This window comes from Macaca thibetana, chromosome 15 (genome assembly GCF_024542745.1).
Source record: "Macaca thibetana thibetana isolate TM-01 chromosome 15, ASM2454274v1, whole genome shotgun sequence".
NCBI classification, from domain to species: Eukaryota; Metazoa; Chordata; class Mammalia; order Primates; family Cercopithecidae; genus Macaca; species Macaca thibetana.
In genome coordinates this window covers 73,581,112-73,608,463 of record NC_065592.1, presented here as the reverse complement: position 1 = coordinate 73,608,463, position 27,352 = coordinate 73,581,112, and the positions used below count along the sequence as shown (strand labels likewise).

General features: G+C 40.2%; 2 protein-coding genes across 5 annotated transcripts in view; both read left to right on the top strand.

The window, feature by feature from the left end:
• The window catches only part of LOC126937587 (acyl carrier protein, mitochondrial-like), a 398,652-nt gene that overhangs the window by 238,575 nt on the left and 132,725 nt on the right, over window positions 1–27,352 (top strand). The window lies entirely within an intron of this gene.
• The window catches only part of KDM4C (lysine demethylase 4C), a 416,349-nt gene that overhangs the window by 358,606 nt on the left and 30,391 nt on the right, over window positions 1–27,352 (top strand). For all 3 annotated transcript variants that reach the window (XM_050761129.1, XM_050761128.1, XM_050761130.1), the window contains one exon: window positions 12,589–12,759. In XM_050761129.1, coding sequence (XP_050617086.1) covers window positions 12,589–12,759 — 171 coding nt within the window. The remainder of the gene's footprint in view (window positions 1–12,588; window positions 12,760–27,352) is intronic.

The window sequence follows — 27,352 nt, the reverse complement described above, 5'->3', positions numbered from 1 at the left end:
CTTTCAACAAATATGATACGCAAAACTCAGGATTAGCTCAAAAGGCCTCCTGAAGCCTCTTGGCAGGAAGCCAGTGATTCCAGAGGAATGCGTTATCTTCTTTGTCATATCCTTCCATGGAATATTGGAGCATCCCTGGGCTGTGCACATTTCTCACATGCAAGTCAATACCTCTTTTCTTTCCAGGGAAAACGGGCAGTTTCTTGACCATTGCCAGTCAGAAGTTGGCATCTTTTCACCTTGAAGTGTCACATGTCCTTTCTTGTCTTCTCATCCTACGCTGGTGTAGTGGGTCAGTGAAATTATAATGTCTGAGGAAATGTAAGAAATTCCTGTTTCTTCTGGAATGATACTCTGAAATATCATTTTGGTTTCTCTCTCAACCATAACTGGGCAGACCTGGCACTCGGAAGCTTTTGGTTGGAGCAGGAGGCAGGGAGAAGTGAAACTTTCTTCTTTGTAAGCATCAGATACCTTTATGAGTTATTTTCCGTTTTGTTTGTCCCTCCTTGAGTGGGCCTTTTAGTTAAGTTTGTTCACCTTTCCCCATACATTTCTCAGGAATTAGAAGAAAATACAAAATTTGGTGAAATCCTTACATTCCACAACTTTTAATTATACCTTAAATTTTCATCTTTATTACATATTTGGAGAACAGAGCAGTGTCCTTACTGCATCTGAGAAAGTAACTTTAATTGAGGTAATGTGGACCACCTAAGATTACGTGGACCTTGGGCGATCGAGAACAGGAGGGCCGCAGGCAAGAAACTAGGAAGGATGCAGTTACCGTTAGAGCATCCCAGTTCTTTCCCATCCTGCCCCCACGTGAACCCCATAACATACCTCTCTTTCATGCACAGTGCTGGGTACATGGGTCCACTCAATTAACACTAGACAATGTGACAGATGGATTTAGTTTGCTGATTAATACTGGACTTTAAACACTTTGTGGATTTATCCTTTTTGAGTAACATTGGCAAGATAGACAGAATATGTGCTCCTGCTGTGGATGTGATGGCCAGTAGAAAGCTTTTGGCTGACTTTCCTTTCACTCTACCTTTAGTTGCTTCTTCTGAAGTCCAGAGAAACCTAGGAAGTTTGTGTTTTCTCTTTCTCTGTCATTCTCTCCTCATGTAAGCAGTATGTCTTTATAGGTACGATTACCTCTTCCTCTCTAATTTTGTCTCCTGCTAACATTTGTATAGTGTGTTTTATAGTTACACATAGTACATTATCTCATTTGATGTTCATAGTAAACTTGTGTATGGTACATATTATGATTATACCCATTTGACAGATTATGAAATTGAATTTCAGAGAGGTTCAACAGTCTTCAAAAGTTACAGAATGTTCAGGTTGTCAGAATCAGAGCACATGGCATTTCATTTAGATTGTGCTGTTTTAGTAGTCATTTTTCTAATGTGAGACTATGACTTGGATTTGTTTACATGGTATTATGATTTACCTGGACTTCCTTCTTGGTGGTACGGAAAATCTGTTAAACTATTTAATTAGTCTGTTTTACTTTGGGTTACCTTGTTCAATAACAAAATATTTGCATCTGTTTTAGGTGTGTTTAACCCATTCACCAACTGTATTTGAGAGTCAGAAATCGTTACAGGCAGGAGTTACCATTGAGGGATACCCTGTGTTCCTTGCTTCTCTCGTTTGAAAGTGTCCCATCAGAAGTCATTTAAAGGAAAATTATCTTATTGTTGAGTAAATACTTTTCCTTCCCCTTTTATTCTTTCCAAATTGTAATTCCTCCAACTTTTTTCAACATTGCTTTGAGTATTTTAGGTTCTTCACATTTTCATATAAACTTTAGAATCATCTTGTTAATTTCTACACACACACACACACACACACACACACACACACACTGCTGTTAATGACTGGGATTGTGGGAATCTATTGCTCTTCCTAAATTATATTATTGGCACCCAAGAAGCCTGAAGAACTCCTGAAATAAAAAAGCCCAAGGCGGAGCTTCTGGGGCCTAGCATCTGGGGACTCACTGATTCTCTAGCAACAGTCATGAAATCACATGTGACTGTAGGTGAAGCTCATGCCAGGTTTTAGCTTAGCAGTGGCCGAGCTCCACCAGTCAAACTAATGTGAACTCTCGTCTCTGCTCGTGATGAATTAAGTTGCTTACTATTTAGAATACGTAGCAAGCAGGTGGTGCGTTCCTGTTGAGAAGTTGCCACATTAACACAGTGAGGCAAAGATTCTGCTATATCTAAAGATGGTTCTCTCTTCCCAGTACTCTTCACTTACCAAACAGGGCCACTACCTCCAAGGTGAGCTCACGATTCAGATGGAAAAAAATTAGTTTTTCTCAGCGTCTAATGCAGCCTGTTTGTGCTTCTACAGACATTAAAGTGAATAAGACCTTAAATCTGCTGGGAATCTGCTTACCACCATTTCCCACTGTATTATATGTTTGTAATTAAAAACCCATGAGAAATAAAAGCACACGTGAACAAACAGATATATGGAAAATTAAATACTTGTGACGTTTTGTTGAGTTGTATGTGTGTTTGTGCTGTAAGAGCAATTATTTGTTCACGAAGTCGCAGGGATTTAGGTTTTTCTGGGTAGAGGATTTTTACATAGCTCTTGTAATTTACAAAGAAAGCTCTCACTATGACAAGGCAAGTTTAGATGAGTGACTCCTGCTGCATACCTCTGGTAAAAGAAGAATAGTTTGTATTGATTTATTTATTCCAATCCTTGTAGAAATTTTTATCAGATGAACACTTTGAAAAATACAATAATAATATTTCACAGGTTATTAATTCATAGAAATTAAGGAGAAATAACAAGGTTGAGATGGTGAAAGGGTCATTGCATACAAATGGAAATGTGCTGTTTGGCCTGTACATTGACTAAGTTACTTAGTTTGGTTTCTTCACCTGTTCAGCCTTGCTGGCGCTGTGGGTTTCTGCATACATTATTGGATTTGGATTTATGCCCTTTATTAACATCATATGTAGATAGAGAACCCAGTTGGGGATTTTCCCAAGATGACATCTCCGCCCATGACTCATCTTGCTAAATGTCGGGTGACCCTCCTTCCAGATGTAAACACAGGTCACCCTTGCCAGGTCTGATAAGAGAGTACCTATACGGCCAAGGCAGAGAATCTTCCCTCATTCTACCTCACAAAAGCCCTTCTCTCTGTGCTCTTGCCCTAGAGATTAACTGTTCTCTCTCTGGTCTCTGTCAAAAACTCAGTGGGGAGAAATGATATTTAAGAATGTAGTACGTATGTCCACTTGAATATTTAAGTTAGATTCCTGTGTCAGGTTAGGCCACCAAAAAATTACCAATTTTAGCCTCCATAACTTAACCCTTCATAAGGTGCCTTCGTTGAGTTTCCTTTCATTACTGTGTCTTTTTAGTGACGGTATATATAAGCACCATTATATAAATATTGTTGGCCGGGCGCGGTGGCTCAAGCCTGTAATCCCAGCACTTTGGGAGGCCGAGACGGGCGGATCACGAGGTCAGGAGATCGAGACCATCCTGGCTAACCCGGTGAAACCCCATCTCTACTAAAAAATACAAAAAACGAGCCGGGCGCCGTGGCGGGCGCCTGTAGTCCCAGCTACTCGGGAGGCTGAGGCAGGAGAATGGGGTGAACCCGGGAGGCGGAGCTTGCAGTGAGCTGAGATCCGGCCACTGCACTCCAGTTTGGGCGACAGAGCGAGACTCCGTCTCAAAAAAAAAAAAAAAACAAAAATAGTATTGTTGCCATTTTCATAAGTTTACTGTTAAAAGATTGGCTACTGTGTCATTAAATATTCCAGGTGATAAAATCTTTTTAATTATTATGAAGAAAAATTTGTGTCTTAGAAAATGGGAAAAAATATTATTTTCTTTCATTAATTCTAGCACAAGTTTAACAGTTCTCTCAATTTTGAGCGTAGGCAGAGATTGCATTAACAGTTTTTGTAACTCTGTCTACTATTACCATTTTAACAGAAATTTAAAAAATATTATTTATGCTCATCAACAACTCTATAATCAGGATATTAATAGTTGTTAGACCTACCTTTGGATATTATTATTTAATGCATTGTTTTAAAAGCATATTTATTTTTCCTTCCTGGTCAAGGAACCAAAAAAGAAAAAGAAAAAAAAGAAAAACAAGTTTATTTTGTAAATATAATTGTTTGTTCGTAATCTTCTGTGTTTATTTTATGCATTTGAAAACATAGTTCTAAGTAGGGCTTCGCAGAGTAGCCAGAGAGGTCCCTGGCACATATTCCAACAGCCTTCCTGGGGTGGTGCATGTGTACTTCCTGGCAACCTCTGGCCTGGTTCAGATCTTTACCTGCATTTTCTTTTCTGGAGGGCCTCCTCTTCCTTCCCTGATCTGAGCTCTCTTAATACCTTGCATTATGGTCAGCCATGTCTGTCTCTCTTACTAGTATGTGAGCTATTTGAGAGAAGGGACTCTCTCATTTTTTTATTTTTATTCTTAGCACCTAGGAATGTGCCTTATTTGTAGTGAGGTGTTAGTCATTTCTTATTTAAATGCCATTTTTTTAAACCCCATGCCATCCTAGTACTGCTTTTCCTCCTGGCATTGATTGACAGCTTGTTCTTGGCATTTTGGCTCAGAGTTCACTGCTGTAGAATGCTCATCGGGCGAGGAATGATGATTTTTTTTTCATTGGATTTTCTCAATGCTAGCTTTCAATTTTTTAAAGTCAACCTTTTGGATGTTGTTGTGCCTTTGATGAAGCAGTCCAGATATTAGGAACGTACTTTCCTCCTTCTTCAGGTTGTAATCATTGGTAGTTAGCTGTCTTTTGTTTGAAATTTGCCTGTTTATTTCAACATTGGTAGTCTTAGGAAAGCTAGAGAGTTTTCTTACAAGGGCCTGTGTAATTTCCAAGTTCACACCTGATTGAAGGCAGCATGGTATCAGTGGAGAGAAGACTCTTCTACATTTAAACAGTTGGATCTTATTATTAGTGCTGTCCCTTAGAGGTGGCTTAGTATGATGGGAAGAACAGGTATAGTAATGAATTCCAAAAAGACTTGATTAGTTTTTTTCTTAATACAGCCCCAAACCTGAGAATGAAATTATTTATTTGATTGAAACAACATGTCTTTGGAATCAGTGGTGATTGTTAAAAACAAAGTAAAAGTGCAATTTTTTTCTTATATCACATTTGCCTTAAATATGAGATGTAGGTAAGTCAGATGAAATTTTATGACCAATTTTTTATCATTTCACTTTACAAAGTGTTCATTCTCTCAAGTCTTTCTTACATCATGATTACTGAACTGAAGAATAAATGTTGGAGATGATGTTTTCTTCCTAACTCATTTGGTTGCTGGTTTTTGTTTTTGTTTTTAGCATATCAGTTGAATAGTTCTGACTATACATGGATTAGCTGATATTTAAGGAATTTTTAAAAATTGGAAGGACTTAGTTTTTTATATTTAGTATTTCAGGAATTATTAAATATATAATCAATGAAAAATACAGAGAAACACATAAAGAAGTACTAAATAAATCCCATTACCCAGAGTTATACATTACTAACATTTTAGTAATGGATTTTCTCAGTGTTGCTTTTTTCTAGGCATACATATCTGTGTGAGTGACAAATCATCACAAGATATTGTGGTTTAAACCAGTGATAACTATTTAGCTCAGGATTCTGTAGGTCATCAGTTTAGGCTAGGCTTGGCTGAGGGCTTCTTCTGGTCAAAGCTATGCTGCCTCATGCATCTGTGGTCAGCTGCAGAATAGCTTGTCTGATCTTGACTGGGTTCTCTCACGTTTACTGCCTGTGGTCTGTGTGATCTCTCATCTCCAACAGAGTAGCTTGGGCTTGTTCACACAGCAGAGTCTGAGATTCTTAGAGAGAAAGCAAAAGTGTTCAAGGCCTCTTGAACAAAAGGCTATGAATTTGTGTACCATTACTTCTGCTGTATTCTTTTGGCCAATGCAAGCTAAGCCACAGTCTAACCCAGATTCAAAGGATGGGAAATAAACTTCAGTCCTTGTTGGGGGGAACTACAAAGTCACATGCACGGGATGTGGAAACGGGGAGGAGTGAAGATTTTTGGGCAGTTTGGAAATTTACCACAGTGTACGTGTGTGTATACATATGTGTACGTAGATGAAAAGTGAGAGCATATACATTCTGCATTTTTATCACCAGACCTGCTCCAAATCCAAGTTACTAATCCAACCCTTTGGGTATATTGGGGAAAGTAAATAAATCTTATGTGGGAACTGCCTCAACAAGTATGTAGAACAATACCTCCCATTCAATCAATGGAAGGCTTAAAAAAATAAATAAAAGGAAATGTAATTTCTTTAGGCCACTACTTGAATTCTATTGGTGTTACTTCCTGGTTGGTTTTATTTCCTAGCTCATGTTTTCCTGTGTTTACTTCCTGGTTGGTTTTACTTCTTCACTCATTTTTTCCCATGCTTATTTCCTCTCTCATTTCTTTTCATGTTTATTCTTCTGGTTGATGGTCTGGAGCACCCATGTTGTATTAGTCTGTTTTCACATTGCTGTTAGTCTGTTTTCACATTGCTGTAAAGAACTACCTGAGACTGGGTAATTTATAAAGAGAAGAGGTTTAATTGACTTATGGTTCTGCAGGTGTACAGGAAGCATGGATGGGGAGGCCTCAGAAAACTTACAATAATGGTAGAAGACGAAGGGGAAGCTGCTCATCTTACATGGTGCGAGCAGGAGGAAGAGATAGTGGGAGATGCTATACACACACACAGTTAAACAGCCAGATCGTGTGAGAACTCTATCACAAGACAGCACTAGGGGGATGGTGCTAAACCATTAGAAACCACTGCCATGATCCAGTCACCTCCCACCAGGCGCCACCTCCAATACTGGGGATTCCAATTCCATGCGGCTTTGAGTGGGGACACAGAACCAAACCATATCACATGTCATGGGAGAGCACTGCTCTAGACTACTTCTAAACTGTTCTGAGATCTTAGAAAAGTCACTTGACTTTATCAAGAGTGTCAGTAGATGTTACATCATCTATTTATTCAAAATAAAAACTACCTCACAAAATTATTGGGAGAATTTAATTACCTCATGTATATGGACATATGTTGGAAACTCTAGATGTGTTATTTTTCCTAGGAATTATTTATGCTTTTATGGAATATCTATAACTTTTTTTTACCTAACATTTTGGTCATCTCCCCAGCATCTCTAACTGGCTCTACCATTTTAAAAAATGACATGTATATTTTTTTAAGCTACTGTTTGTTCATTTCTGCTTAGTTCATATTAAAGAAAATTCAAGTTTTACAGCCTTAGCTTGCACACTAATCTTCAGAACACCATAGCCATTTCTTTAATCTGATGGATGCCCTCACATGACGCCTGTCTTTTCTGATCAGAAATGACATTCTTAACATCAATGGATTCTTAGGCTTTTCTGACAGGAAATATTTTTGAGGATATATAATCAGTTATGGGGTATGCTTGTCAATACATTTTTCCTGCAAAAATAAATCAGAAATCCTATCAAAATAGCATTATGATAGGATTATAATCCATTTCCCTTAGTACTCCTCATGAAATGGGCATGCCTGACGTTTCTGAGAATTTTTATTTAGATGAAGGTTGTGTATTTAATTTATATACTGGCCATTTTTCTAACCAGCCAATCTGCATAAATTTCATATTCTAAGCAGGAAGAAAATGGTTGTGATCTGGAACCAGCCTCTTCCTTATAAAGCCTGCATCACCTTCCTTTTCTCTTGGCTGGCCTCTTCTACTTTCCAGACCCTGTGAATTTCACCATAAACCTTCTCTATTCCCTTCCCCTACCCACATACATGCACACCCAGCCAAAGAAAGAGAAACCAAAGAAACAGAACCTGCAGGGATGAATAGGGATATCACTCTACAGTGCCCCTTTGCTTCTCTTTGCCCTTTTCTGGACAGAAGCAGATAGAATTCATTCCTCTTCCATTTTGAAAATTTGTGCGCATTCACTCACCCACTCATTTATCCATCCATTCATTGATTCACTGTTCATCTGTCAGGAACAGTGTTACAGACACCGTGCTGGGTTCTCTGGATAAAAAGACAAGCTCTAGCACTGATTCGCAGAGTTTACCCTGTCATTAAAGGGATAGTAACTGAAAGAGTCATGTGGCCAGGGTCTTAAGAGAGTTGTAAACAAAGGCTCTGGGAGCCCTGGGGATGCAGAGGAGACCACATTATGCTTTCCTTCCTAGGGACCGTAGCTGTGTGCCTGAATTTGACAAGAGTAGGGTCAGAGGCTTCTGGAGCGGGTGAGGTGAAGGGTAGGTGCCTAGATTGTTTTTTCAGCAGTGATTTGGGGCTGGATTGATCCTTGTCAGTGTGAAGTCAGGGTACTGCCCACTCATCCATGCCAATGACTCAGGTACTGTAGGAAAGTGGTTGATTTGCCTGAGCCGAAGGTCTCAGGTATGTTCTTCATTTCCTAGATGAAGCCAGTTAGGATTTACTGAGAGTCTGCTACCGATGAGGCTAGGCATCCTTTGTGCTTCATCCTGTTTTATAGTATAACTTTGATTTAGGTATAATTTCTTCCACAGGTGACCAAACTGAAGCTGAGGATGACAAGGGTTATGTAACACCCCCGAGATCACACAGCTTGAAAGAGTAATCAGCTTAGAATGCAAATCTCAACACATTGTCCCCTTTGAGGGCAAACAATTTTTAGTAAAACTGCCAATATACACTAAATAACTAATACCATATTAAAATACAGTGCTTGTATTTCTGACCATGACTGTGTTTCAGTTTGACAGAGAGGGCAGCATCTGCAAGAAAGTTCTGCCAAGATGAAGCCTGTGTATCCCTAATCCACATCACTCAGGGCCACTGTCTGTGGCCACACAGGTTGTGAATGTGGCCTCCTAGAGTTAGTTGTAACCTGTACAACCTGAAGTAGCTGTCATGGGCCCAATCTTGGAGTCGCATCACTTGCATGCTGTGCCTCCTCTCATATTAATTACTACATCCAAGTCATTCTCTTCGTTTAAAAGGTTTTAAAAGGTTGGATATATTTAAAGGGAATGAATGGGGGTAAAGTCGTAAACTGCATAATTATCTCAGTATATGTTAAATACTATCACCTAGCTGTTAAAGATTTCTACTTCAAGTATAGTGATATAAATCAGGCTTCTTACTGTTGTGCTTTGTCAAATGTTTACATACCTACTCACACCTAAAGGTATAGAAAAATTTCCCAAGCAACCCACTAATCACTGGGGAATGATTTCAGGGAGGAAAGAAGGAAAGTATCCTTTTGTTCTGTCAGGTATGTGGGACACTAGATGGGAGAGATGGTTAGAGACCCTTACGAAGATGTGTGTTGGGAGGGGGCCTGTCCCTTTGTCCAAATCATGAGCATTCTTGTCCCCAGTTCCTTTCTCCAGATCCTCATCTCCCACTGTACTGTCGCTCTAAGCTCCACCAGCCCCTTGTCTATGGCCATACAGACCTGGATCACCTGTCTTCTATATCTAAACCCCTCAGTGGCTTCCTAGGTTCACAGAAGAACATTTAGACTCCCTAGGATGGCATAAGAACGGTTCTCCCCCACTCCCAGTGGCCTGACCCCTGGTCCCTAGGCCATTTCTCTAGTTTCTCCTACTTTCTACACCATAGCAAGACCTCTTGCAGTTCCCACAACAGAATGGCTGCTTCCTGCTTCTGGGCCTTTGGTCATGCCCGTCACTCTGTCCTTGATTGTGTTCTTCCCCTAATTCTGACTGCTGCACGCCCAGGAATGAGGAGTCCTGCTGTAGTTGGCATGCTGGAATGTGTTCATCAGTCTTCTCTCACACCACCTGTGAAGTGGCTTCATGGCGCATACCTGTGTAGGCCTGTTCCAGGAAGGAATACAGCCTTAGTGGTTTTGTATATTTGACTCTCCAACACCAGATCTGGTGCCCACTGGCTAGCTATAGATGACTGTTGAGGAAATTAGTCAATGAATGACTCTCTGGGAATGTCTTTGTTTGGTTTCTAGAAGAAAAAGATTAAGCATAACACTGTGCACACTACAAGGTGTGTTTTAGCTTTTTTGAAATTCATGGGGGAAACAAAAGCAAAGCCTCTAATTGACTTGTGATTCTGGATGATGATAAACTGAATTTCCCAGGAGTGTTCTAAGTATCTATGCAAGAAAATACTGGGGTTTAATGAGTCCCAGCTTCCTGTAGGTACAGATGACATGTCAGGCTAATTTTGGTCCCTTCGGGATTATGAGGGCCTGGACCTTCCCATGAACTTGGTTCAGGGCCTTCCCAGCAGGTCAGAGCTCATGACATCCAACAAATCAGAGTTGATGCATGAGCCTTTGAGGCTGGTATAAAGAAGATCCAGTCTTCAGAGCAGACTTTGGCATTAGATATTGACTGCAGTCTCTTCCTAGTAGGTACGGGCTTTGTAGACAGAGTTCCTGAAAGGGGAACAGGGACTATAGCCTTATCTGGAAAATCAAGCAACCCAAAACACATCAAGCTAACATTTCTAGAGCACTTAATATGTGCCAATCACTCTGCCAGGTATTTCTGAGAGAAGTCATTTGTTCTTAAGTCTTATGTTTCCTTAGCATGATGTGTATACCCTGAGGCCTACACCTGGTTTTATAGGATGCCAGGAATATGTGTGGAAGGAGAATAGGGGGAGGGAGAAAATGAAATAAAGATGGAGTCTACAACTCATGCCCATATTCTTAGGAAAGGACTGCAACCCAGCTGTTATCAGTATGAGCTGGTAATTGAACTTGAGTCTTAATTTTTAATTTAAAAATAAGATGAACTGTCATATGTGTTAGTTTTTCTAGTCTAAAACTATTACTACAGCTCTCCTACAGGTCTTAAAAATTACTTGGGTGTATTTAGGGATTGAGCAAATGAGTAAATGGGTTTATATTGTAGAAGCCAACGTTTTCGCTGAAAAAGGATGAAGATACAAATACAGAATAGAGGGAGACAAGAAAGAATCTGCAGGGATGAATAGGGATATCACTCTGAACTGGTGATTTCCAATATATGTGTGCTTGTGGCAAATTGATATATGCATGTGTGTATTTATGCACATAAATGTGCACATGTTAAATGCATGTATTTCATTGTTCCATCTGCTGGAACAACTGAGAATCAAAGATACTCCTGAAATAAGAGCATACCTAAGCACCTGTATCTGAGTTTCTAATGTCACTGCCCCTCTGAACTGAACTATACTCCTGGAATGGCTAATTTCAGGACTAGTGCAAGATGATCCTGAAACATCTTATCAGACAAGATAGTAAGGAACTGCCGGTTAAAAAAAAAAAAAAAAAAAAAAAAAAAAGGAAGATCACAAGAACCAGAAGGGGGCTCTGACTGGTCAAATCTGGGACAGTTTGAACACCAAAATAATAAAGTAAAGTATGAACTATAAACAACTGGGGAGGAGGAATTCATCAGCCCATAATGACAATGGATGAATAAAGACAGATGGACAGATGGATTGATGGATGGATGGTTGGATGGATGGATGGATGGATGGATGGATGGATGGATGCGTGCAGGGAAATATGGGCGACTCCTGCTTACCAAATGTCAACTAAATAATAAATGTGGATGGGGTGGTAGAGCAGGAAATATCAGTATACACCACCATTGCAGTAAAGATTATGCACGAAACTCAATGGACACTAATTCCAAACAGTTTAAGAGGAACAGGACATTTACATAGTGACAAAAGTGTCTTTCACAGATTGCTTTAGTATAATAGAAAAATAGTAATTAAGTGGAGAAATTGAACTATACTTTGATCAGGATCAAAATTAACATCACCATTGAGGGGTAAGCAAACATCACGTACCTTCATATGAAATATCCTGAGAACAAGACAACATCACCTATTTGGGATTCTGGCCAAAAATGTATAACCTGAATCTAATCATGAGGAAGCTTAAGACACATGCTTTGTTAAAAAGCAGGAGGAGGAAGAATTGTATCCTTCCAAAGTATCACTGCCATAAACAAAGACAGAGGAAATGGTCCTGATTAAAGAAGCCTAAAGAGATGTGGCAACTAAACGCAATACTTGAGTCTGGACTGGATTTCTGTACTTGGGAGTTTGAGGGTAGGGAAGGTGGATACCATAATGGCCATTATTGGATCATTTGACCAACTGGAGTGTAGATGGAGATTAAAGTATCCTATCAGTGTTCAGTTTCCTGAAGTTGATATATTTGGATATACACATACACGTGTGTATATATATATATACACACACATACATATTCTTTCTCTCTTTGTATATGCATACACACACAAAACCAATGGATGAACCTGGGTAAAGAGTGATAGTATAAACAAGTATTGTTTATACTATTTGTATTCTTGCAACTTTTTTGTAAGTTTGAAATTATTCTTCAATATTAAGTTAAAAATTTTTTAAAAAATCTTGGCGAAATAAATGATTGATTTTCAAATGAATACTTTTTATTTTATGTCCTTTCTTTTCCTGTTCTCTCTCTTATTTATTTTCTTTTTCGCGTCCCTTCTTTTAGAAGCCCAAGGCTTGCGAGAAGGTCATTTCCGTGGGACAGACGGTCATCACGAAGCATCGGAACACCCGGTATTACAGTTGCAGAGTGATGGCTGTGACGTCGCAGACCTTCTACGAGGTCATGTTTGATGATGGCTCCTTCAGCAGAGACACATTTCCTGAGGATATCGTGGTAAGTGGGCTTCCTTGAGTGCCTGCTACCCAGAGTCATTAAAAAAAAAACCAAAGTAGCCGAGCCCTTCAGAATTTTTATTTTGGCTTTTTGAGTAGCTCATTCACTTGGTTCATAGCCTTTATCATTCTAAATAATAGCCAGGTGAACTTAGACTGATCTTCCCAGATTCTTTTAATTGAGTGAGAAATGTTATTTGGCCAAGAAATAAGGGAGCAGCCCTCACGACCTAGTCACCTCTCGAAGGCCCACCTGTTCATAGTATCACATTGGCAACCCCTGAATTTTGGATGGGACCTATTCAAACCATAGCAGATACGAATCCACCTATTCTTTTCTGTTACAAGATGTGAACAAATTTGAATTCCTTTATGACTTCTTTTTCTTTACGCTTAACTAGAGAATATGGCTTTGATTAATCTGACTTGACAATGTGTTTAAATCTTTGGCTATTCCTCATGGGAGTAACAAAAGTCACACAGAAGAGGGGCTGTGGCATTTAATGAGTTGCATTACTGTGGCAGAGACTAGAACTCTGTGTGTGTGTATGCGCGCGTGTGTGTATGCGCGCGTGTGTGTGTGTGTATGCGCGCGTGTGTGTATGCGTGCGTGTGTGTATGCGTGCGTGTGTATGCGCGCGTGTGTATGCGCGTGTGTGTGTATGCGCGCGTGTGTCTGGCTGTCTTGTTGGTCTGTCTCCATCTCCTCCTGCCTCTGTCCCCCACCAAACACCTTGAGGGCGCTCATTCTGAGGAACTAGTGAACGTGTGCCAGGGCAATGACTGACCTTGTTTCAGGCTTGCTTTTTAGCAGGTGTTTTCACAAGAAGAGCACTTTCCACAGAGGGTTTTTTTTTGACACCGAAATCAAAAGTCTTACAGTGACTGAGAGGAGAGTGAGTGAGTCTGGTGCTGATCCTGTTATCCCTTCTCCTCTCGGGGGGTGTGTGAGTTTGGGGGAGCTGACCCTTCATATTGTAGTCGTCACTTCTGCCTTGTCCTGGGTCTCTGTTGATGCTTTGCTTTTGTTTGTACTTGGAAAGATATTTTCAGCGACTCTTTAATAGTCATAATTGTATATTATGTGAGGTTGAAAATTAAATGTAACCTTTTGAGATTGCTGAAGACAGTTTCTAGGATTTTGGTCTCCAGGAGTTGAAGAAACATTGCTTCGGTTAGTTTTGTTATACTTACCTCTCTCTATGCTGGTAAGAATGACAAGTATATAAACAAAAGTGACCTTATTTGAAAGATTTTAAAGCAAATGAATGTAAATTATTTAAAAATCCCAGAAGAGTGAATTGTGTTTCTTACCAGGGTTCTAGCTGGAGCTTACATTTACTGCATTGCCATTGTTATTCATAAACAGCATCCCTTAGGTGACATACTCTCCTCCTTAGAATTAGAATTAGTGTCCCTTCAAACACTCAATCTACATTCACTGAATACCTGCTCTGTGTCACGTACTTACCACACTAGGTGCTGGGAAACATAAAAAGAAAGAAGATGTAATCCTTGCTCAGTCTTTGTGGGAGGCAGGCTGGTAAATGGATGCTTTCTCCACCGTGGACCCATGTCTAGAACCTGTGTGGTTCTATACTTGAACTACAAGCAATCTACCACCTGTTGGGGCTGGAAGAATGAGTAACACTTACTGACATTTACCATGTTCCAGGCACTGCTCCAAGAACTAGACCCATGAACTCAGTTCATCCTCATAACCCTACACACTAGGGATTATAATTTTTTCACATTTTGCTGTTGAGGAAACTGAGGCACAACATGGTGAATAATTGTCCCAAGGTCACACATAACTAAGAAGTTTCAGAAACACTATTTGATTACGTGTATTCCGTCTCTAGAAATTCCACTCTTAATCCTGGGGAAGAAAGGACATTTAAAGCAGTAGGAGAAGGGGTATGTGGGAGCAAGAAAGGCTTGAAAAGCCATTGGTAGAATGAGGCCCCTGGACTTTCACCAGCCCTGTGCAGGCTACATAATTATTTCAGAATTAGCCTTCTCTTGTGAAGACTGTGAATACTGAGCTGGCAAAAGACAGAAGACCTTTTGGTGAGGAACACTGTGGCAGTGGGATGAAAGACTTCTGAGCACTAATTTCAAAACCTGAGCACAGTTAAACAGGTAAAACCAGTGAGGTCTTTAGCCATGATAGGAATTAATGAACCCTAGATTCTCTTTTACATCACAAGCCTGTACACACTACACCAGTTTGAGGCTTTCCTGGAATGTCTTTACATTGGAAAAGAATGTCTGTGATCCTGTCATGTTTGAAATCCTGCAAGCATTTTCTTTGACACCCTCCATTTCCTCCCTCTGTGAACCAGAACCAATGTGATTTTAAGTACACTTGAGTGTTGTGAGAAGAACACAGACGCTAACCCATAGAAGAGTTTTCCGGAGTGCATGCCGTTTAAATCAACGAGAATGAAAAAGCAAAACTCTTCACACCTTGGTTAGCTGTCACTTAGCATTTTTGATAAGGATTTGAGACTTAGCAGCAGTTGCCCATGTGGTCACAACTGTTGCCCTGGAGGGTGGCGGGTAGCATGGAGTGGCATGAATTCACATAGATTGGAAAGAACGCGTCTATCTAAATGTGGGTGAATAGTAATGTCTTTTTTTTTTTTTTTCTTCTTTGTGACAGGGCCTCATTTCGTCACCTAGGCTGGAGTGCAGTGGTATGATCACAGCTCATTGCAGCCTTGAGCTCCTGGGCGCCAGTGATCCTCCTGCCTCAGCCTCTTGAGTAACTGGAACCACAGCCATGTGCCACCATGCCTGGCTATTTTTTTTTTTTTTTTTTTTTTAAATTTTTTGTAGAGGTGATGTCGAACTGTGTTGCCCAGGCTGGTCTCAAACTCTTGGGCTCAAGCGATCCTCCTGCCTCGGCATCCCAAAGTGCTGGGATTACAGGTGTGAGCCACTGCCACTGGCCTAATAACTTCTTCAGAAAAAAACAAAACAAAACAAAACGAAAACCAAATTCATCTTTGAGCAGGTCTTCTCTATTTTGTCTGACCTTTCCTCCTTCTATGCTCTCTACCGCCATATACTAATCTCTTGCCTTCTTGGTTCCCCATTCCAGGCTCCTAGTAGGAATAATTCAATCGGACTGTATTCAAGTTCCATATACTTTCTAACAGTGTCACCATTGTTAGCTGCTGTGGCCTCTTCCCTCTCTTACCTTGGTGATGAATGAGGCTTCCTCAGCTCCCTCTTGCTGACTCTATAGGGGAAGTTTTTTTTCCACTTATAATATTGTATTAGGCAGGGTTCTCCAGAGAACCAGAACCAATAGGAGATACACTTATAGAAAGAGATGATAAGGAATTGGCTCTGTGATTATGGAGGCTGAGAGGTCCCAAGATCTGTAATCAGCAGGCCCAAGACTCAGGAAGAGCTGATGTTGAATTGGAGTCCAAAGGCAGGAGAAAGACTACTGCTCAAGCTTGAAAGCAGTCAAGCAGGAAGAATTCCCTCTCCCTTGGGGAAAGGCCAGTTTTTTTGTTCTATTCATGCATTCAAACTGATTGCATGAGGCCTATGCACATTAGAGAGGGCAGCCTGCCTTACTAGGTCTATCATTTTAAATGTTAAACTCATGTAGAAACACCCAGGGTAAAGTTGGATTAGATATCTGACCACTCTGTGTCCCAGTCAAGCTGACATAAAATTAACCAACATAAATATATTGTCCTGGGATGCTAGGTTTGTGGATTGTAGAAGACTCTTTAGCTTGTGGAGACAGAAGCTGGGACTCTGTGGCAGAATGCATTTTCCTTTCCTTTCGAGCAGCCATGTGGGTCAGTCAGTGTGTAGGTCCCTATAGGTCCACTCTCTTTGCAACAGTTTGTCCTGGTCATCATCCAGGTATCTGAAATGCAAAGCCATGGGTTGAAAAGGTAAGCTTTAAAGCCTGGGCAACATGGTGAAACTCTGTTTCTACAAAAAAATAATTAAAAAATTATTAGGCATGGTGGCACATGCCTTTAGTCCCAGCTATTTGGGAGGCTGCAGCAGGAGGATCTCTTGAGTGCAGGAGTTTGAGGCTGCAGTAAGCTATGATCACGCCACTGCACTCCAACCTGAGTGACATAGTGAGACCCCTTCTCAGATAGATAGATAGATAGATAGATAGATAGATAGATAGATGGATGGATGGATGGATAGTAAGTTTTTAAAATTTCAAGTATTAATAAAGATTGGGAGCCTGTTTCTCACTGAAATTAATGAAAGCTACATAACTAAATGCCTTTATAGTATGCCAGCTAGACTTCAATTTCAGATATAGAAGTTTGATGTTAAAAGATAAAATGTATATGTATAATTAAGTATAGTTTCATATATGCTTTATTCCTTATATGATATAATTATGTTTATACCATACACATTTATTCATTTATTTTTGAGATGGGGTCTTGATGGCTGATCATGGCTCACTGCACCCTTGGCCTCCTGGGCTCAAGTGATCCTCCTGCCTTAGCCTCCCAAGTAGCTGGGACTACAGGCATGTACCACCATATGCAGCTAATGTTTTTATTTTTATTTTTGTAGAGATGGGGTCTTACCATGTTGCCTAGGCGGGCTCAACTTATCCTTCTGCCTCAGCCTCCCAAAGTGCTGGGATTATAGGCATGAGCCATGGTGCCCAGCCCCACACACCATTATTTAAGCCATGGGGCTTAATTGCTAAGATCATCCCACTTCCACTTTTGATAATTCATCTGCATCAGAACTGTTGTCTGGGAGATGGGGACCCTGCTCAGTACCATAATGGAAAGTTACATCAGGACATAAAAAAACAACGTAATCAGGTTTGTTTCTGTTTCAGTATCTTGAAGATCATGGCAGAATAATTACGTGGTGAAAACACTAACTACATTTCACATTCCTCAGAGAAATCTTGTTTTCGTTAGGTGATATACCTGTAGCATGAGCAACTGGCGGTAGAAAGTGATGTTTTTCTTCTGTGTGTCCAAAAACTCTCTAATCCACATAATGTGCGTATCAGGTGTGAGTGCCACTGGGAAGAATTATTCATCAAATTATTCATCAAATGTAGTGTGACCCTGATGTTACTGGCTACTGAAGAACCAGTGTCTCTAAGCCTCAGGTACTTGTTAACTAGAATTGCTCTAAGGGTACAGTGCAATTTCAGTTTCCTATGAAAATCAAATTTAGGATATCAAGTTTAATCATCCCAAGCTATTTATCTATGTATGACACAAATATAGTCCCTTGTGGAGCCTGATGCTTTAGTAAAGAAAGTTACATACCCGTATTTATAGAGTTGATGATCGCAAATCATTTCATAAACCCAACAGATGAGAACCCTTTAATGCAGGCTGGCCTATCCCATGTTTGAGAATAAATTGGGCAGGCGTTAAAAATGCTCATGTTAGGGTTATGTGACTGGAGAGAGCACTTGGAGTAGTAAGGAGAAACACTCTTTAACTACCAGGAAATGTCTTTCCCTACCTAGGTACTTTATTTCTGTGCTAGCCAGAAAAAATGTCCAAAAAATCCTCTCTTAACAATGCACCTGCAAAATGTATGTATCAGCTCAGTTAAACTCCACATGCAGTCTGTAGCTGTCAAGGGAAGTAATAAAAGATGTATTACTACACACCTCCATCTGTCAGTCTATGAAATTGGGACACACTTCTGACGAATTTTTTTGCCTTCCACTATTTTGATGGAAATGAAAGTTGCCCACCTGAAAGTACTCAACGAACATAAAGATTCCAGGGCCTCTGTTAGCCTCTGCCAAAACCTGGGATCCTCTAGCATGCCCCTGTTGACAGTGGAGTGATGACTGTTTCCTTTCCTCTGAACTTTGAGCTCACTTTGAGGGAGGAGAATGGTACAGTGGACACTTGAGTTCTCACTTACCATTCACCCCTGGGCGTGAGAAGAGAAACAGGACCGTTTAAAAATTTGATAGCAGGAGTCCATCACTGAAATTTCCATGAGGACTGGCTACGTTTTTCAGCTTTGGTTGAAATGTGAAAGAAGCATGAAAACAATACTCTTCAAGATTCTGGGGGTGGGTAGTCATGGGCTTTAGTTTTGAGGGCTGTACGATGCAAACTGAGGTTCTTGCAGCCAATTTTTTTTTTCTCACATAAAGGCAGTTTGCTTAAACTTTCTGGCCCCAGTTTTTTTTTCCCTACTAGTTTGAAAGGAGCAAATAAACTAAATGCCTGACACATAGTAGGCAAAAGTCCAATTTTTTAGAATATAAACTTCAGTATGTAGAACTTTTTTTTTTCTTTTTCCTTCCCATCTAGTTTATACTAACCTTTTCTGGTCTTGAAATTTGGAGTTAGAAGATGTGTCCTCAGAACTTCGTGCCTACTTGTCAGATTAAATGAGATCCTGTACTTGTGAGGTTTTGCTGGGTCCATTTATCATTCCCACTTGTTATAAAGTAGTCCCAGCATCTTTTAGACTTTGTAGTAGCCTAGTTCCCTACATTTATGCTTATGTTTTCTGAGTGTATTGTTTCAGTATTATTTCAGTGGCTTTCCATAACAAATCCTGTTCCAGAGTAAGTTCATGCTCATTTCACAGACATGATACTTGCCAAGTCGCACAAAAGCTCCTCAAAGTACATGGTGACAGAGGTAGGTCCTGATTGCTGGTTAGTCCCCTTGTTCCATTGCTTGTTGCCTTAGAAGGGTTGCTCTTTGTGACTTAGTGCAGCTGAGGTAGAAGACACTGTGCCTGCCCTGAGGGAAAACACAGCATCCAGTAGGACATGGTGTAAAAAGCGTCTCAGTGTTGAGCCCCACACAAGCCCTCACTTGGCAAGCATAGGTGTAGGAGAGATCTGGGTATTCCAGAGGCAAAATAAAATATCCAAGTGGGTTTGAGAAACTAGAACAGAGTTGTTCCCAGAAATGTTCTCTACTGTAGGATCCCAGGAAACATTGTTGGATCCCTATTGCCTCCTAGATTTTGAGGTGTCCTAGGTTTTCAGGTCAGGTAGCCATGCATATATGGCATTGGCAGACACCCCTTGTCAATGAACTCACCTCAGCTTTGGAAGCCCTGTCCTATCCCAGACCATTTGTGTTATGTGTGCTCTAGAGGGATGCCCTTTTCCTCTTCCCTCTCCCGCTCCCTGCTAGGCAGTTCTGGTTCTTTTGGAATCAGTGGACATTTGCCAGAGAAGGCTTTGGAAACTTTCTTTGGTTTAGAGGTCTGCAGGCATGGCCTTTCACTGTTCAGGGTTCTCTTGCTTTTCTCTCTTGATTGTAGAGTTGGGAATCCATGAGATGAAAGGCTTCACCAAATCCCAGTTAATTTTTACTTCCGTGGGAAACCTTTACGCATGTCAAAGAGTGTCTAAATTTAGTTTTCTAAACCTGTGGAGAAAGTATGTCATCTTGTTCCTTTTTTTTGCGAATTGTGTGTATCCTGATGTCCTATGCAGGAGATTCACTAGTTGCCACAAAGACAGACTGTCAGTTATGTTTTTCTTCATATATATACCTCCTTCACTTGAGGGTATTTCTCTTATTTTCTCTTTTGGTAATTATCTCAAAGTTCCTGGCACTTCCTTCCCACTTTTTTCTTTCCAGGAGAGACTCAGGTATACGATTTCATCTTCAGCCTAACAGAATCAAAATAACTACCTGAACTTGAGGGCAGTGTTACTAATTTCCAGGACTTCATCATCTTTTCTCAGTGCTGAATATTCATGGGTGAGCCTGCTTAAACCCATGGGCAGTAGGCACCATGAACCAAATCCACTCCGTGTTTGGGAGTGTCCAGTGATGTTGTCCGTTCTGAGCTATGTTTTGAACGCTGTATTAGGCATCATGGGGGATTCAGAGATGTGTAAACACAGGTGTAGGAGGAGTGACGTGGGTGTTTTGGTGGCAACACGCAATACCCAAAGAAGTTTGAAAGACTAAGAAAAAAGCCATTCCCAGAAACTTTTTCAGCTATGGGATCTTGGGAAGCAAGTTTGGATCTGCATTGGTGCCTAGATTTTGAGGTGCTCACACATTTTTGTTTATCCATTCGCCAGTTGATGGACATTTGGATTATTTCCTGTTTGGGGCTATTATAAATAATTCTGCTGTGAAATTTGCTTTCAAGGCTTTGTATGGACATGTGTTTTCATTTCTCTTGGGTAAAGACCTAGGAGTGAGATTACTGAGATATATGGTAAATTTGTGTTCAACTTTATAGGAAACTGCCAAACTGTTTTCCAAAGTGGCTGTGCCATTTTATCTTCCCACCAGCGACATTTGAGGTTATAGTTTCTTCACATCCTCACCAACACCTGTGTTGTCAGTCTTTTGGAAAATGACCATTGTAGTGGATGTATAGTGTTATTTCACGGTATTGTAATTTATATTTCCCTATTGACTAACGATTTGAGCATCTTTTCAAGTGCTTACTAGCCATTCATCTGTCTTCTATGGTGAAAAGCCTATTCAAACCAGTAATATATTTTACATTTTATTAATTGAGTTTTCTTATATTGAGTTGTGGGAATTTTTTAAATAGTCTGTACATATCCTTTATCAGATCTTTGATTTACAAGCACTCTCTAGTTCGTGTCTTGTTTTGTCACTTTCTTAATAGTGTATGAAAAGCAAAAGTTATACATTTTGATGAAGCCCAGTTAGTCAACTTTTTCTTAATGGATCATGCATTTTAAAATTTGAGTTCATGAAATTTCATGTCCTTTCTAGGTAAAGAATACTTTTTCCTCAGAGCAGGGCTGTGCTCTAGCAAGCAGCTCCAGGGAAAACTCAAGCCTTCAGTGTTTTAGCTTTCTTGTGAGATTTATTTATTTTTTAAATAAATCAGAAACCCCCACCCCTCTATATATATATATGTGTGTGTGTGTGTGTGTGTGTGTGTGTGTGTGTGTGTGTGTATGTGTGAACTTTCTTTAAACAAGGAGATCTCTGGCCCTGAAAAACTCTGAAACCACTGGTTCAGGTGAAATCGATCGTTACCTGCCATTTCACTGCCATGAGAGTGAGAAGTCTGTCATGAGAGAGGGCTGAGGGAGTCAGGGCATTGGCGCACCTGCTGGTCCCTGTGCCAGCCTGAGAGCAGGACTGTTGGGAAATGTTGCCAGTGGTCTTGGCAGGCCCATCCGTGAATATTCAGCACCAAATTATGAATGTCCATGACATCATCTCTAAATGTTAGGGTAGGGCTGAATCAACTTACATTTAATACAAAATATAAACATTATGAAAATCCCTTGTTCCTTCTAATAACTAACATGGTCAGATGTCATTATCACGTCACACCATAATATCAGATTGTCACCATTCATGATTGACCCTTCGATTACTCTTTAAATTAAAATGGTACATTAGCTGCCTATGATGCAAAGTTTTAGACTTTTAAATCGTTTCTTGCTCTAATTTTATTTTTATCTCAAATCTAGATACCATGACTATGTGTGGTATAATCAGGTTGCTACATGCACATTTCAGAAATGTCTGAAATTTTCCAGAGCTGACCTTTCCTGTAGTGCATTTGTAAGCACAGCTTTCTGCATACAATTTCTGAAATATATAGCGAATGGCAAGAGCTTCCTGAGGCGAGTAGTCAACAGGGAGCTGCCTGTTTACAAGCCATTATCTTTCACCTCTATCCAACCCCAGGTGCTAACACCCCAGGATATAGCACATAAATTGGCAACACATCCCAGAAGATATGAGGCCCATAAATCAATGAAGAGTTTATGTTCCTTTTCCACCATGGGATTTAGATTATTTTAGCAATAGAGTGAACTTAGATTCTTATTTGATAGATATATCCAGAAGAAGTCAATGCTATCTACTTATTGATGAGCAACATTGCCTTTATTTTATTATGTCCTTTTTGTACCTTATTTAAAAGAAGTTAATTTTCGTAGGTGAGAAAGAACCAGTAATAAATCTTGCCTTTTGCATTATTAAATAAATTATAATTTTGAGGTCAGAATATGTGGGCAAACAGAGAAAAGGAATGATAGAAGAAAAGGTAGAGAGAGAATGGAGTGAGTGCATTTTTGTCCTTCAGTTTCTAATCTTTCCCACAGAGAGTGTTCTATGCTAAGAAGTGAGTGAGAAACTTGGAAGCTGTCGCCTGCAATAATGCTTGTTGGTTGTGTGTGTTTCTACTAATCAGTTTCCCTGTATCATCTCATTTTTTGCCCTTTATAAAATGGAGGATATATTTGAAAGTCTTCTGTGCCTTAGATGTTTTATCCAATACCATTATAGAACTTTGTATTTGTACAGTGTTTAATTTCTTCTAAAGGTTATAATAGTACAATATGTTGAATAATGTTACATGCATGGTTTTCAGATCAAAGTAGACTTTTCCACGAGTAATTAAAGCTGGTGTGATCTGTGCCTGAAGAAGATCTCTTTTGGCTCACACCTGACATCCCAGCACCTTGGGGCACTAAAGCAGGAGGATTATTTGAGTCCAGGAGTTTGAGACCAGCCTGGGCAACATAGAAAGACCTCCTCTTTACAAAAAAAAAGTTAAAAAAAATTTAGCCAGGCATGGTGACATGCACCTGTAGTCCTAGCTCTTTGGGAGGCTGAGGCAGGAGGAAGCCTTAAGCCCAGGAGGTTTGAGGTTACAGTGAGCTATGATCACACCACTGCATTCCTGCCTGGGTGACAGGGCCAGACCCTGTCTCTAACAAAATAAAAGATGTCGTTTGTAGATTTATGCCTAACAACTCAGCAAAAAGGGAGGGAGTAGTTAAATTATGCATACTTCCAGTAGCATAGTTATATTTGTAGGTTATGTTTTTAAAACATGCTAGATATTTACTCTTTCTAGCCTTTAATTAATACTCTAGGTCAGGTGCAGTGGCTGACACCTGTCATCCCAGCACCTTGGGAGTTCAAGGCAGGCAGGTGGCTTGAGCTCCAGAGTTTGATACCAGCCTGGGCAACATGGCAAAAACCCATCTCTGCAAAAAAATTTCAGGAATCAGCCAGGCATGGTGGCGTGCATCTTTAGTCCCAGGTACTCAGGAGGCTGAGGTGGGAGGATCACTTGAGCCTGGGAGGTGGAGGTTGCAATGAGCTGAGATTGTATCACTGCACTCCAGCCTGGGTGAAGGAACCAGACCCTGTCTTAAAACAAAACATAAATAAATAAATAAATAAATAAATAAATAAATAAATAAATAATCTGACCCAATGATTGCTTTATGTGTTATATTACCGTTCTTTTCCCCTGAGTAACACATAATATTTAATCATCTAAAGCAGCTTCTTTGACCATAAAAGAAAGTGACTGGCACAAAACAAGCCAGGCTTTAGTCCTTATGTTCTAAGCAGCCAACTCCTGAAGTCATGTTGAAATACAGACTATAAGAGAACTATTGAAAGAATGTGGATGTGAGTGCCATTGATATTGAGACTCTAAAATGTTATATGTGTATTTTGAAGACTGTCTCATCCCACAATAACCTTAGACCAGGCTGCAAATGGCCACACTAGACCCTATAACTTTTCCTATTTTGTTCCCTACATGAATTATGAAATAATTTATGTATTACATATGAATTTAATATTTTCCTTACCGTTTTTAAATGTATTTCAATACTAGTGAAACCTTTTTTCTACATTATTTATGCTGGAACTTTATCTCATATCATTATGTAAGCAGTGGTAGTTGTCTGTATGAGTCTTCAGCAACCTCAAATCTTGCTGCCTCGGAAGAAATAATTTGACTCAGGGGCATATGGCAGAAGGAGAGACCAAGGCAAGTTTTAGAGCAGGAGCTAAAGTTCATTAAAACGCTTTAGAGCAGTAATGAAAGGAAGGAAAGGACACTTGGAAGAGGGCCAAGCAGGCGACTTGAGAGACCACATAGGCGACTTGAGAGACCACGTGTGCGGCTTGACCTCTTGACTTGGGATCTTATACGCTGACATATTCCTGGGGCATTGCAGTCCTTCTCCCCACTCCTGAGATCTTCTCCAGAAGCTGCTGCTCACCAGTTTCAGGTGTTTCCCATGTATTAGGAGACTGTCGTTCCCTGGTGCCAGCTGTGACCAACTATTCGTTTAGAGAGAGAGTTAACAACCTGACCATCACCTGATGATCACCCTACACTCCTGGTGTATGTGGCAGGGGCTGAGGAGCCCTCTCTTGCCCTGCTCATACCTGACTAGCTATGTACTATAACAACTAGTTATGTTTCTACAGGGCTTTATGTTTGTTTTGCTTGTTTGTTGTTGGGTTTTTTTGTTTTTGTTTTTGATTTTTGTTTTGCATGAAGTTAGAAGGGCAGAAATCTAATCAGTATCTAAGAGTAGGTTCCCTCCAGGAGAAATCTAATGAGGATGAGGAAATAGTATGTGTGGTGCTCAAGTCCTCTTTCTTCTTAGAGTTGGGAGCTCATAAAGATGGGGAAGGCTAATGCTCCCCATGAAGGCCCTTCTTTTAGTAGATGGGGAATTCCTGCAGGGCTGGCCTTGATAAGCCACATCTGGGTACCTGCATATGGTCATACATGGATTCTCTACTCAAGAAATACCTTATCCTTCCATGATGGTAGCCTTATGCCCCCAAGTTTTTTTTATAGTGAGCACCTACTGCATGCCACACATCATGCTGGGTTCTGGGAAAATGATAGAAGTAAAATTGGAATGGTTTTTGATCTCATGGAATTTACAATCTAGTGGGAGAGAGTGACATATGACAGCACATATAAAAGATGTGCTTCAAATTGAGAGAAGTCCTGGGATGACAGGAATATGATCCAGTAAGAGCATGTAACTAGAAATAAGCATCTTATCTAGATGGGTGATCAGTGCGACCTGAGTGAAGATCTGTAAGGTGAGTTCACTAAACACAGGGCAGAGGGAAGGCAAGTGCGGCTGCTGGAGGAGGTGAATCTTGAGCCTGGAGGAAAAGGAAAGGGCCAGACTGGGTGGGGCCTTGAGGGCCATCTTACAGGGTTGGGGTTTTATTCTAAAAGCAGGAGGAAGCCCTGTTGGACTATCTTGAGCAGAAGTCAAAGAGATTTGTTATGAAGTGGGTTTTTTGGCTATAGTGAAAAAGAATTGGCTATAGTGAAAAGAAAATTTTGGCTATATTGAAAAGAATTTACACACACGTAAACCCCATTATCTAACTCTCACCCATTTGATGAAATAGTCATTTTGCCCAAGAAATTCTTCAGTATGAAAATATGGCCACCAAAATCGATGAGTTATATTTACCCTTTATGGGGCTTCCATCTTGACACACAAACATTTAAGTTGAGCATTTATTGCTCTTGAATTTGGCTGTTTTAAAAATAAATAAATAAATTGAGCATATAACCACACATATGTAGACTTGGCCTCACTATATAGCTGATTCTAATATCTCTTAATCCTTAGCTCTCTTCAGCACTCATTTTTGTGATTTTGCTTTCAACCCTTTATTCTGTGCATGTAGCTTTGTGTGCTCTACCCTGGAACTTTTAATCCCCCTGTTTCCTTTTTAAATTTTTCATAAAGATGGAGTCTTGCTATCCAAGCTGTTCTGGAACTCCTGAAGCAATCATCCCACTTTGGCCTCCCAAAACGATGAGATTATAGGTGTGAGCCACCACACCCATCCTAGTTTCTCTTTTTGTTCAGTGGCTTTGCCTCCCCTCCCCTGGGCTCCCTCATCACGAACCAGTGTAGAGGCTGATGCATCTGTTCTGTTGCCCTGAGAAGAGCCATCATTTTCTGAAGGAGATGGACTACATGACTTACAGAGTCTTGAACATCTCTCATTTTTGAGATTCATTTACCTTTTAAAGGGAAAGAATTGATGACTAACTGGTAGACAAAATGTATGTGGTTAGTGGTAATAAAAATAATTAGCAACTAATATTTAATAATTGTAGATGTACAATGTTTTGCATAACATACCCATGGCTGGCTAAAGTCCAAGAAATACAGAAAGATTTAAGATGAAAAGTACATTCCTGTGTCTTCCAACATCTGGAAATCACCATCTCACCTGCTTCTCATATATCCTCCCAGGATTTTTAAAATGCTCATACAGGCTGTGTGTGTGTGTGTGTGTGTGTGTGTGTAGACAATGTAGATATTAATTTGAAAGCACCTGGCATCATATTAACATGCTAAAAGCAAGGAGTTACATCCTGTGTACTGTTAGTGTCATAGTTACTATTAATTGGATGGTGTTTAAGGTTTGCAAGCAGGCCCATCTCCTTTTATCCTTTATCTTCCTCTACCTCCTTACCTACTTGTTTTATCACTGAAGTCCTACTCCCTCCCCTCCCAGCTTAATCTATAAAAGCTAGTCTCAGCTGTTCCAGCTCCAGCATCGCTTATACTGACCCCACTTTCAGGTGCCCACTTACCCTGGGAGCCCCCACACTGGCCTGTTTTGGTTTCCAGTTGCCTCTATATGCAAATCTACATCAGTGGGTGTCTGTTTCAAGGAAAGTAACCGAGGATGCTAACTAACCTTTTTAGTAGAGTGGAAAAAGATCATATCACAATTGAAATATTATTGACCAACTATTCAATGTTCATTAAGCAAATCGGGTATTAGCAAGAATCAGCCTTCAAA